This window comes from Numenius arquata, chromosome 3 (genome assembly GCF_964106895.1).
Source record: "Numenius arquata chromosome 3, bNumArq3.hap1.1, whole genome shotgun sequence".
Classification (NCBI taxonomy): Eukaryota; Metazoa; Chordata; class Aves; order Charadriiformes; family Scolopacidae; genus Numenius; species Numenius arquata.
This window is the reverse complement of record NC_133578.1, coordinates 2,856,328-2,869,619: the sequence shown is the minus strand read 5'-3', so window position 1 is coordinate 2,869,619 and position 13,292 is coordinate 2,856,328. Positions and strand designations below refer to the sequence as shown.

Sequence of the window (13,292 nt, the reverse complement as noted above, 5' to 3'; positions counted from 1 at the left end):
TGTTCATTTATGTTCTTCAGATATCAGTGATGGGTGTTCCAGTCTTTTAGCTTCCCAGAACAAAAATCCCGAGGAAGAAATTTGACCTATGGAGCACGTTTGTGAATTGCTGCTTTACATTTACAGCTTTTTGGTTTGACAGATAAATAACAGTTGCAGCCGGCGCCTCTTTCAGCTGTGAGCGGCACAATTATGATGGGATTGGTTTTTGGGGCATTAGAGCTGTTGAGAGCTCAGTAGAAGAGCCGGATTGATTGCACCAGAGCAACGTTTGCCTGGAGTGGCGTGTTCGCCATGGTAGGATGATGTACTGGCATCGTTCTCTGCGGCTCTCTCACATTGCTTAGCTAATAAACCTCAACTCAGGCGTGAAGGAAATAAATGGGATAAGTGCATGGCTGAGGTTGTGTGTCCATGTGTCTTTTTGCCTCTTGCATTAGGGCTTATCATCTAGTGCTTGGAATAAGCAAAATAAGGGTAAGGAGGTAAAAAGTCCTTTTCAGAAATTGTTCCAGAATAGTCATAGCAGGACTGGGCAGCCCTTCTCACCCTGGGAATGAAGAGCTTTGTCCAGCTGAGAGCCACACAATGTGCACTATGCGGGAAGCTGTGGAGAGCAGAGTTTGGGGTAGGTGCCAGCTGGGTGCTCCCAGCAGTCCCACCACTCTCCTGGAGACTGGGGCTGCTGTGGGTGAGGGTTAGAGTCTAGGGCTGCATTGGGGATCACAGAATCACAGAACTGTAGGGGTTGGAAGGGACCTTCAGAGATCATCTGGTCTAATCCCCTGCCAAAGCAGGGTCACCCAGAGCAGGTTGCACAGGATGGCATCCAGGCGGGTTTGGAATATCTCCAGAGAAGGAGACTCCACCACCTCTCTGGGCAGCCTCTTCCAGGGCTCTGCCACCCTCACAGGAAAGAAATTCCTCCTCATGTTGAGATGGAACTTCTTATGTTCAAGTTTGTGCCCGTTCCCTCTTGTCCTGTCACTGGGAACCACTGAGGAGAACGTGACCCCATCCTCTTGCCACCCACCCTTTAGATGAGCATCGATGAGATCCCCTCTCGGTCTGCTCTTCTCCAGCTGAACAGCCGCAGGGCTCTCAGCCTTTCCTCAGCCTTTCCTTCGGTCCCCTCATCATCTTCTACTGGACTCTCCCCAGCATTTCCCTGTCCTTCTTGAAGTGGTGGGCCCAGAACTGGCCCCAGTGCTCCGGATGTGGCCTCCCCAGGGCAGAGCAGAGGGGGAGGATGACCTCTGTCGACCTCCTGGCCACGTTCTTTTTAATTCACCTCAGGAGACCATTGGCCTTCTTGGCCACAAGGGCACATTGCTAGCTCATGGTCAGCTTGTCCAGGACTCCAAGGAGAGCTGGTGGGAAATAGGTCTGAGTCGTCTCTTTGGGCTTGTGTCTTACCAAGCAGGGTGCTTGGGTGGCCCAGTGTTCACCCCCTGCCAGCACAAGACCATGAATTATTTACTAAATGATTTATAAATTGCCTTCTTATCCTTGATCTAAAATTCTGGGATGAAACACGAAGAACACAACGTTGCAGGCAAACACCTCTCTGTCTTATTTCCCCTGTGGCTGTTAAGTACCCGAGTTTAAGGAGCAGGCAAGTGTAAGCTTATGATCTGCTTGAAGTAAAATCAAAGTGTGACAAAAAATGGCTAATTGAGCAGAGCATTGGAACAGCTGGCTGCAAATGGCAGAAATGACACGTCGACTCAACAGAACAAGACTCCTCCATCGGGTATCCAGCCACCTCGCAGTTCGCTTTGAAGCCCTCGTTATGCCATTCTCGGAGCAGGTGTCACATCTTCGAAGGGAAATATTACAGGCTTTGATGGAAGATAAGAAAGATGCTACACGTACACTTAGTGTAACTTTAAATGAAGGAATTGTATTTTAAATGCAGATGTCTTGCTTGGTTTTGAGTTGTAAGGAACTGAACTGCTGTCTTAGAAATTGATTTGCCTTTTAAGTGTCACGCAGACCTATTTTTAGGGTTGCTAATATGTGTTTCTCTTGTAACCAATTATACTCGCTACAAAGAGGAATCAAAATTTGCTGGAAGTGTGTGTGCAGGTTGTGCTACACCGTATATACATATGAATAAGCATCAGTCGTGCTGTCACCTGGGAATTAGGGAAGCTCAGTGTCTGTGGTGGGACAAATAGTGGTTCACAACCTGGAAGTGGCCCTGATCCAATTCAAGACGTCATTTTAGAGCTCTCTCACATGGCATCCTGTTATTTGTTGGTCCTAAGGAGAAAAATCATGACAATTTCTGAAAAAATATAAGCTTAGGGCAACGTAACAGGCTGCCTGGACTGCTTGTTTTAGGTCTAACCTACGGTTTTACCGACACACGTTTGCATGTTTAGTGTAGAAATTAAACCAGGCTATTTCTGCTGAAGGAACACATAGTGTGCTGAGACCGTGCTGGGACCACACTGGGCCACCTCAGCCACAGCAGAAGGCAGCTCTTGGGACCTGCAAACTTCCGATTCTCTCAGGTCTGACTGCTGTTTCTCGCACCACGGCTTTTGCTAGTTTACAGTAATGAACAGCAAATTTTTTGCAAATATTTATATGGCTGTTCCCCCTTAACTCCTTTCTCCAGAGGGAGAAAATAATCCGCTTTCAATTGCTGATATTTCAGCTTATTGTTTCCTGCAACTGTAGCTGCTGACCCAAATGTGAACACACAGAAAACATATGCTGCGTTTTATTTGCCAGCTATAGAAAAGATGGTTTTGGAGCACACGAGATGTCACATCTGTTTATTCAACAAAATATTGTTGTCTCCATTGCACTGAATGGCTTCCTGTGTAGTAAATGCTGCATTTCAGGATGCCTGTTAAATTGGGTCTGTAAACAGTTTTAAATATTCTTTATCTTACAGAGTTTCTCTTTTGTTTGCAGCAAGGGAAGCCGTATGTCTTTGATAGAGTGTTACCTCCTAATACAACCCAGGAACAAGTTTATAACGCCTGTGCCAAGCAGATTGTTAAAGGTAGGTGTTATCTTTGTTTATTCCGCTTGGGGGGAGGGAAAAAGATGTCTCCTGTCCCCTCAAGCTATTTAAAGACAGGATAATAAATGTTTAGATGTCTGTGTGGGAGTTTAGTAATTAGTAATTCCAAACATTTCCTTTTTTAAGGACTTGTCTGTGTAAAAAAAAAACAACCACAAATAAACCAAAAAACAAACAAACAAAAAGAAAAAGAGCTGAAGGAATTGCAGTAATTGTTTCTTACTTTCTCCTTGTGTGTGACTCTTATTCTGCACAAATACTTGCTTTTTGTGATATACGAGAAACAGCAAAAAGCATGTTCTTCGGGCAGCGTGAGCCTGCTCAGTATGGAATGAGCTGTGTCCTTGAATGGAAGGATGGACCATTAAAGGAAACCATAGAAGGCACTTGTTTTGTACCTGCTTTGCACGCAGATAGCTTGCATTTAAAAATGAAATGAGGGCACATGGATAGCATCCTTTTTGTTTAAAAAACCTTCATTAACTGTTGAAATATCAAGATTTTAACTTGGGAATCAAACTTTTTGGGTGCATTTACCTGCCTGCCATACTTCCCCCCCCCTTGCAAATCACCCTCAGTCCTCCCGCTTGGTTCTGATGCTGGATGGTCCATCCATCCAGATGGTATTACAACTGGAGACTCCACCCATGATGGTATCACAACTGCTACAGCGTCTCAGGGGTTACGAGTAGTACGTGATCTAGTTGTTCTCTGGCCTCGTGCAGTGTCCCTGTGCCCCCCAAGATTTGGTTCTTCCTTTTTGTTATTAAATCAAGGTATGCAAACGGCAGGAATGGTGTCAGAGTTGGTCAAAGTTGTGCTTTTATAGCAATTCAAGGCTGCATGTTGAACACCGTGGGATTTATGTGGCATGAGAGATTTGGGGTTGCTCAGAGGTGCAGGACCTGCTGAAGCAGTGTTGAAGGACTCGGTAGCGTTCCAGGTGTTGGAGCAGGATCTGCTGGATCTACCGGTGGGGAGATGTCCCGGGGGGTGAGCAGCCCTGTTGCAAACCCTGGGTTCTCTTCTGGAGGAAAACGCTTGGCTCGCTCGGAGAGCCTCGAGCAAACCAACATGTGTGTAGTCTAGATGATTGGGGGTGAGGACCAGAAGCTAAATTATTTGATGTCGGAGAGAGGAAATGTGTCATAAGACTTCAGTTGCTTCTTCTCAGCGGGGAGCCTAATTATGGCAATTTCGACTTCAGATGGGTAAGCCTTTAATAAAAACTGGTGGGATTGGAGTTGTAGAGCTTAGAAATCATTAGTTTGGGTTGCTGACACACCACTCAACTTTTGGAAGTTTGGGGAACTGTTTCAATACTCCAGCATGTGCTAACAGAAGCAGCAGAGTGCTGTTTGTAGCCTTGCGGAGGGTATTTATATCCCCTGTGGAAGTTGGTTTCCTCTGAAAATAGTGAGAGAAATAAAATCCTGTTTGAGAGCAATTTGGAAGACCTAAATCAGTGACTAAATCTTCTTCATTAGCCAAATAGAAAGCCAAATACTTGCCAAAGTCCTATTTGAAAATAGAGCTCAAACGCACTTTTGCATGTGTGCTAACTTAGACCTTCGAGATACCTTGAAAGGCAAGTTTGATGGGGGGGAGGGTGTAGAAGAAAGAAAAAGAGGAAGAGAAATGGGGAAAGAAAGAGAGGAGAGGATGAGAAAGTGAGGAGAAGAGCAATGGGGAGGGAGAGAAAGAGGGGGGGGGCAAGAAAGAGTGTTTAAGACAGGGAGGGAGAGCACAGTGTTACTGGAGTGATGTTCTTGAGCTCTGGGCTTACATTTCCTTATGTTTAATTTCCATTTTAAAGCCTAATAAAGTGAAGAATGTGAAACGGACTGGGCTGTTTCTGATAGACTGGAACAATGTAATTTACTACATGGAAATATGAGCCGAGCGTGTTACAACTTGGAGCACTATTTAAATCTTTGAGGCTTTTTTAGATAGCTTTTCAAGGTTGCCATTTATTATCAGATTTCATTATGCTCCCATGAAATGGCTGATGGTTTCATTGTGATTAATGTTATTACAGAAAATGCCAGCTGGCCTAACAGTCTCTAAAACAATGCTTACAATAGCTATGTTGACAATAAGAATGATCTCAAAGAGGTTTTTTTCAGTAAAGAAGAAATGGGATTAGGCTTAAGTAAACAGCTCAGTGACTAAGTCAATGTATTTCACATTCCATATGTGAGAAACATAAGAAACAAGGAGGTTTTTAGAGGAAGATAACCAATCTGTTTGTTACAGCGATTTGCATCAGGGTGGGCACTGGGGATGGTGGTTGTTCAAGGTGCTCCCAAGGGCAGAGGTCCCAGTAGTGGAAGTGTGCGGGGAACCATCACTGGTGCACATCACCACAGTTTAGGGAACTTGTGTTTGCAATTTTTAAACCAAACTAAGAAATATCACCAAATCTCAAAGGGAACAATAGTGTGTGATTGCCACCACTTTTGCTTTGTTTCCCATTGCTTTCTATTACCATAAAATAGCTTTATCTTCTCAATCTACACAGATGTACATGTGTATCCGGATTTTGCATCTTTCCTACAATTACGCTGAGGGGAGAATATATAATGGCCCTGTATTGCTGAGCACTGGAGCTGGGAGCACGTTAGTGCACATGTGAACATCTGTGCGTTTGTGTGTCCTCTGAGGAGGAGAAAATTGCTTTAATGATTTTTTTGGGTGGTGGGGTTGCTCTCACTGGGTGGCTTATTGACTTTCTATTCTGGTTACAAATAGGGGCCTCACGTGCTGAGTCGTACAACTAGAAAGTTTAGAGATGGAAAAGATAAGTATAGAGCTAAAAATTTGATCATAGAAATCACAGAATCACAGAATGATATGGGGTTGGAAGGGACCTCTGGAGATCATCTAGTCCAACCCCCTGCCAAAGCAGGTCCACCCAGAGCAGGTCCCACAGGAACATGTCCAGGCGGGTTTGGAATGTCTTCAGAGAAGGAGACTCCACCACCTCTTTGGGCAGCCTCTTCCAGGGCTCTGCCACCCTCAAAGGAAAGAAGTTCCTCCTCATGTTTAGGTGGAACTTCTTATGTTCAAGTTTGTGCCCGTTCCCTCTTGTCCTGTCCCTGGGCACCACTGAAAAAAGACTGGCCCCATCCTCCTGACACCCACCCTTGAAGTATTTATAGGCGTTGATCAGATCCCCCCTCAGTCTTCTCTTCTCCAGACTAAAAAGGCCCAACTCCCTCAGCCTTTCCTTGTAAGAATGAAGCTGAAAGGAATTCTGTAAAGCCATTTGGTCTTTCTTCTTGCCATTAAGACTTCTATGGTAGTCAGTGGTCCATTTGAAAGGTCTCCGCTCCACGGCCACCCTTGGGGACCTGTTGCAGAGCTCTGCTGGGGACTCTGGTGCTGCTGGAAGGACTTTCTGGGTCCCTGAGTTCATGTTGTAGCCCCAACACGAGGGCTGCGGTTTCAGACTGTTGCTACTTGTCCTGTCCATCCTCGTCAGGAAAATCACCATATGGCAGGAGTTGAGTGGCCGAGTTGAGTAGCTGGGGAGGGTAAATCAAACTGAAAGTCGTTGTGGAGAGAGGTGGACCAGGAATGAAGAAAAGCACTTTGACTTTTTTTTTTATTTTTAATTTGGTATGAATTACGTAAAAATCCCACCTGATCTTTGTTCGGTCACTTTGTTCATCTGTTTTTACCCCTCCTCTCCCTCGCTCTTAAGTTTTGTACAGGCCGTTTCCATCAGCAACTGCCTTCTCTCTTTATCCAGTTGACAGATGGTTTATTAACTATCTTAAAGTGGAAAGTCTTCCAACAAAAATAACCTCTTTTCCCACAGAGACCACTGATTTTTTTAAATTGCAGGTGATGCAACGGACTGGGGTTTTTTTATAGAATAAGGTTTTTTTTGCTAATTGGGACAGTAAATTGGTTATCTGTGCTTCCTCAAGCAGTGATGTAGCTTGGTATACCTTGATGCAAATTCTGAGCAATTTTCTTACATAACAGTTGATTAATCAGGTTATTTTCCCCCGAGGCTGTGTACCAGTATAAAGCTCACATTGTGTATTGCATTCACCTGGAGATAATAAGCCTTTCTCTTTTTTTTTTTTTTTTAATTTTATTTTAGTTCAACCTATTTTCTTAAAATGTTAATCAAATCTGGCAAAAACTGGAAATAGCAGTAGTGAACTCTTAGATTGTGCTTAGCTGTCCTGTGGTAGAATTTAAAAGGTATTTGGATGCTAGATGATGTTTTGGAAACAAAAAGGAGTTGCACTTGTTTGCTCACGGATTTCTGACTTCCTTTTAGGACAACTATTTATAGTTTTTGATGCCTAAGCGCCTTTGACATTCTGGTTCTCTGCACCTTCCAAACATGCGTTGGCTTTCATCTAAAGAGAAAAAAAATCTCTTCCTTTCCCAACTTCTAGCTAGTTAGACCCATTGGTGCGAGTTGGGTGGAGCTCCGGGCAGAATTCCTTTTAAAGTTTAAATGACCAACAATCTTCAGGAATTTGCTAAGCAGCTTTTTTTCTCTTGTTAATACTTTAATGTCTTCCAAAGGCAGTGCTTAGTATACATTGGGGTTTCCTTGGCAAAAAAAATGTTGTTAAAATTGCACCCCCGAAAGTTGTGGAGCCGGAGGGCCAGCAGTAAGGGTCACCAGCTCTTCAAGCTCCTGGTGTTGTAGTCCTTCCCTTCCGCTCGAGTTCATTCTGTGTTGAGCTGAAAAGCAGTGAGATGTTCCCTTCAGCAAAGAACTGGTGAACGAATGTTTTGAAATACCAATAATATGAGAATTGGTCCTATTTTGAAGCCTGTTGGTGAAATTATGGGTCAAAGGCATGACCTCAAGATAGCACTGTATCTATGGCTGGACATCTGTGGTTTTATCTTTGCAATTATTATTTATAATTCCTTATTTTAAACGTTGATTCCTTAAAGCAAGAATAAGCAGTGTCTCTATTTTTATAAACAGATGAGGATGCTAAATTCATACAAAATGTTAATACCAGAATGACAGTAATTATAGTCTCTAACATTGTCATTCTTCTAGATTTCAAGATTTGAAAAATTTACCCAGCAGTATTCTGGGGGAGGGTCTATGCAACCCCTGGAACGTTGGTCTTCTTCAGCTCCCCAAAATAGTTCTCTGTGTTTAATTAGAATATATATTTTTAAATGTCTTCATTCTAATTTCATCCTTACTCACAATTGCTGTACAGGAAATGTGGGTCTATACAGCAGTTGTTGTTGAAAAAGATCTCTTTCCTTTGTCCATTTCTTTTCTTTGAAATCACCTTTGTGTGATTTTTTTTTTTAATGAATTTTTTCTGTGCTTTCTCTTTCTTCATTCTTTTTATATTTTTCTAATGTAACTTATTTAATTATCCTTCCTATCTGGAACATCTACGTGCACACATACGGAGATACAAATAAGGACATATGTGCGTGTGTTTATGTAAATGTAATATATATGGCATTATATATTAATATATAATATAGTCATGTGTCTGTATTTACTATAAATACACACACACAGACATACTTTTTTCTCCTGGCAGCCTCTCTTAGTATAAACTGTAGAGGGTGGGAAACGTAACATATTTCAGAAGCCGAAAGGCCAGCTCTGACAGCGGGGGCTGCGTTCGGAAGCGGCCGTGGACAGGAACCTTTCTGCCCTGCCAGATGGCAGCTGGGCTTTGGTGGCTGCTCTCGGTCCCCTCTGTAGGTTCCAAGAGTCCAGCTTTCCTTTTGCTTTTCTTTTTCACCTTTGGCTTCCCCCTGGCTTTGGTGTTTGTGTTCCCAAGGCCCGTGGCAGAGCTCCGGAGCCGAGTACGATGCCACTGCCTCCCCAAAAGAGCATGGGGCACGGTGGCGAGGGGAAGGGGGGGTCTCGAAGCAGAGCCCCCTGGCCAGCATCCTTCCCGCTGAAGGTTTCTTTTGTTCTTTATCAGCAAATATAACAAGTATTATTCCTTTTTATACATGAAAGCTGCATAAATAGGTGGCCCTCCTTAAGACTTTAAATTCACTTGCCTGGAGCAAGTCCAGCTCTAATCCTTTCAATGAATGGACGTGGGACTGTGCGGAAGAACCAGCTGGTTTACAACCCTCCCGGGTTTCTGAAAGCTACTACAGACATTAACCGCTGCAAAGTGAAAACCGGGTATTTTTATATCTTGATGCAATATGAAATTATTCATTCTGCCTTGAAGAGAAGCATATTTTCAATAAAGCAAATTCCTCTTTGCCTGACTTTCTTCTTGCTTTGCTCTCCTGCTTTACAAATGAGCAGAAATTAATGAGGCCATGAAATCTTGAGGGTGTTATAATAGTAGGAAAAGTATGAGTTTGTTTAACTTTTTTTCCGTTCTGTGATGGTTTAAAATACATTTCCATGTTGCACAGGTATATTGGATAGTATCTAGTGTCCAGAGAGCTTTTTTTTTCCAGGAAAGTGAGAGAGATGTCAATAATTCTGTAATTCTATGGGTTAGATTTTATTATGTTTTTTTTTTTCCCAAAGATAGCCAGTTATGTCGTATTTTTTCCGTTCCTTATTGTGCTAACTATTTTCTAGTTGACCTTCAGTATTGTAGAAGACTTACGAAATGCTGATAATCCAGCTTTAAGACGTCAATGTGATTTTAAATTGTTTTCCTCCTTCTTGCAGATGTTCTTGAAGGCTACAATGGCACAATCTTTGCTTATGGACAGACATCATCAGGAAAAACGCATACTATGGAGGTACAGTGGCAAAATTAAATCAGTTTGGTGGCAGCAGTAGAATAATATGTCCCAATTACCTGCACAAGCCAGTTATCTGGAGCACTCAGCTGTGAGTGACATATAAAAAGAGATCTGGGTATGTTTAGCTTCTGCTGCCTTTTAAGCCCTAGTATTTCTTTCAATGTGGAGTTTTTTTCAAGAGATGTCTATACGTATCTACCTAAATTAACAAATAGCCAGTCAAAAACATCAAGTATAGCTTCTCTCTGTTTGTCGTAACAGTTTAGGTATGTGTATATTTTAAAGAGTTTGAATGAGATTTGTTAATCCACAAATGAAAACAGTAATAAGGGTCTGTAGGGTTCCCTTGCACGCGGGATAATGAAAATTCATGCCTGGGTTATTGGTTTTCTCATTTCCATTCCCCTTCTGGGAATACCACTCTCACATGCTGCAGCACAGAGGGATGAATTTGAGAATCGTTGAGAATACCAAATTCTACCAAATTCCAGTGGCTGAAGTCCTCGGTCTGTTTATATTTCTGCTACATGAAGTGTGAGAGTGTCGTTTTTTTCCTGTGGTGGTGTTTTTTTTTTTTAACTGTTCAGTTAGAAGATACTTAGATATTCTAGTCTCTCGCTAAAAAAGGCGGATCATTCAAGCATTTAATCCTCGCATAGGATTGTTCTGTCGCAATGCTGGACAAGCTGGATGTCTTGGAGCGTTTCAGTTCAACTGTGAACTGTAATAAAGGAGGGCTGCAGCAAAATTTGGCTAAATGAAAGGGAAAAAAATGAGCTTTCGTTTGTTTAACAGCATCAGATTGTTTTGCTACACGATTAACACGGGTGACCTCCCTAACCGGAAGGTTAAAGGAGACGGAAAGCAATATTCTCTCGAGCCAACAGGCCCTGGTGAAATTGCCGTTCGATTGCCACAGTTGCTCCTTTCCTGGAGGATGCAATAACTGATGCCTTGTGTCTAATTAAGTCTGTCCTTGGGAGGATGGGGGAGGGAGGGGGGGAAATCGCTAGCTCAGCCCTCACAGATGGCACAATGGCTGAGTAATCCACCAGCTCTGAATGTAATTAAATCAAAATGTCTGCAGGGCTTGAGCTGGTGCTTCCACATGGCATGGGGAAAGATCTCTTAAAGCCAATTTATATTCAGAATTACAAGCTGCGATAAAGAAAATGACTGTAGAAAAATGGCTGGTTTACTTATTTAATGAAAAAAAAAAAGCTGTCGTTTTAAAGGGGAATCAAGTCTATATTCAGTTTTAATCCCTCTTTTAACTGAACATCCTCTTGTAAAGTTGCTAAAGTATGTTGTGGAAGAAAAAAAATAGTCTGTTGTTGAAGAAATAGTAAATCCTCTTGGTAAAGCTGTTATGGAGGATTTTCTGTGAAATGTGAAGTGCTTCAGAGTGTTAGTGTTAAGCTTAAACAGGACACGGTAGTATAATATAGCAAGGATAGGCTTTCTGACATCCATAGGTCTTTCTTCTGTGCTGGATAAAACATTTGCCAACCTGTAAAGCAGGATATAACCAAAACTGTCCTAAAAATTACCTATTTCTGCCCATAAGATTAAATCGCTCGGCTTTGACCTTACAGTCGAGTTTTCGATACTAAGTCCCTATAGGTTGTAGTTAACTATGTCAACATCCTGAAACAAACCAACACACTGCCTCAAATGTTACACTTCACTACCTACTGCCTGCCTGCTATGTTTAAATGTGGAAATTAATGTTCTTATTAAAATGAGAGGCTTTAATGAGCAGAGAACTCTCCATCCTGGTGCTTTGGGGGAGTTCACTAACTGCAGTGTCAGCGTGCCAGCTGCAGTGCATTTCTCCAAACTCTTTCTGAGGTTATAGCTAAATCCATGAGAGCAGGCTTTTTTTTTTAATATATATTTTATTTCAACTTTCCAGTGAATAAGCCTACCTTTCCCTTTCTCTTCCCTCCCAACTTATGGTCTCTGTAAATTATAGTGGGACCTACTTCAAACATCTCTTGTTTTAATAAAAATCCAGTGATAATAAAGCAAAAATGATATATTTTTTATCAATACATCACAGAGTGCTGGTGTTACAGTGTTTTAAAGATCTTAACTCTTTCTTCGCAAAGCGTTGAATGTGATCTTGCTTCACTGAAGTTTCTACTGTCTTAAATAGTGGGAAAGCCCAAGCCCAAGGAGTTGTAGATGCCATGGTTAAGGTAGATGCACGCTTAATCATGTTTTACAGATTGCTTTCTCTTCTGAGCTAGAGAAAGCAATGTAAAGGAAAGCATAATTATTACAAGGGCTTGTTGAAGCTAGAATATTTAATTAAATACTTTTATAAGTTGTCACTTACCCAGAGCAATTGGTAGAGGAAAGGTTTGTGTAGTGCAGTGATCCCAAAGCTGATGCACCTCTGTGCAGCCAGAAGTCTTTGCAGCAGAAACTTGAATTCAAACTGGCCTTTGGCTGGGCCAACAACCCAGTTTGGTCAAAGCTACTATAGAAAAGGGGACACTGCATAGCTCTAGCATTTCTCGTTCTGTAGCTGCTTTTGCCTCTGCTGCCTTAGGCATCACGAGTCCTGCAGTGCTATATAGCGCAGACATTCCTTTAGTTGCATTCCTGTGCGCTGAAGAAATACCAGCAAATCTCTGTTTATTCTAGTTTAGGGAAAAACTCCTTTCCCCTCTTCGGGAAGCCTCTCTCTGTGCAGTGATACAGGGTAGTCAGTTGGTTTCAGTGAGCTTTTTAAGGACTTCTTCAGGGGGGTGGGATGGAGAGTGGGAAAATTGTGTTGCAGTCAATAACAGTGTTATGGGATGGAACCGAGTGCTGTGCTGGCAAATTAAAACAAGAACAGACAGAATCCTCCTCGGACACTGGCCATTGAAGAAGAGAAGGCTGACCCCTTTGATCCCTCAGCTTTATACTGAGCATGACGCAGATGGGATGGAATAACCCTTTGGAGAGTTTGGGGTCACTTGTCCTCTCCTCTCCTCCCCGCAGGTGCAATCCCTTTACCCTCTTCCACTTCCAACCCTCCAACGTGGCAAATAAAAGTGAGCTGACCTTGGTTGTTATAGCAATAAGTATAAGCAGGAGCCTCTCTGCACACCATCTCTTGGTATTCACTACAAACATCAGGCATTATCACTGCCAGAAGCAGACACTGTCTGAAAAACATACCATTAATTTCAGAGAGTGCAGTCAGTTAGAAGAGACTTGATTGAAAGGTAAAATTACTGACAAGGAAAATCGGTTTTGTTCTGTCTCCAAGGACACAGATCAAATCTGAATTCCCATGATTTGGAATTGTATGGTTACCCACTATATTATTTTTAAAAAATAATTCCCTACCACTCTTTGGAGTAAGATGCTTTGTTGTGCTGATATGGGCAGTATTACTCGGACAAAGATATATTCAAAAGGTATATTAGAGTTTCTAGACTCTGTGTTCTGTTGGAGTCTTACAACTACTGACTTGTTATTGCGTATTTAAGCAGTTTCATAAAACATTTGGAAA

At 42.3% G+C, this 13,292-nt stretch overlaps 1 protein-coding gene across 4 annotated transcripts in view; it reads left to right on the top strand.

Moving 5' to 3' along the window:
* KIF5C (kinesin family member 5C) overlaps positions 1 to 13,292 on the top strand; it is a 77,557-nt gene that overhangs the window by 22,961 nt on the left and 41,304 nt on the right. For 3 of the 4 annotated variants that reach the window (XM_074144883.1, XM_074144885.1, XM_074144884.1), the window contains exons 2-3: positions 2,929 to 3,019; positions 9,705 to 9,778. The exons of the other annotated variant lie outside the window; for it this stretch is intronic. In XM_074144883.1, coding sequence (XP_074000984.1) covers positions 2,929 to 3,019; positions 9,705 to 9,778 — 165 coding nt within the window. The remainder of the gene's footprint in view (positions 1 to 2,928; positions 3,020 to 9,704; positions 9,779 to 13,292) is intronic. 4 annotated transcript variants of the gene reach the window in all.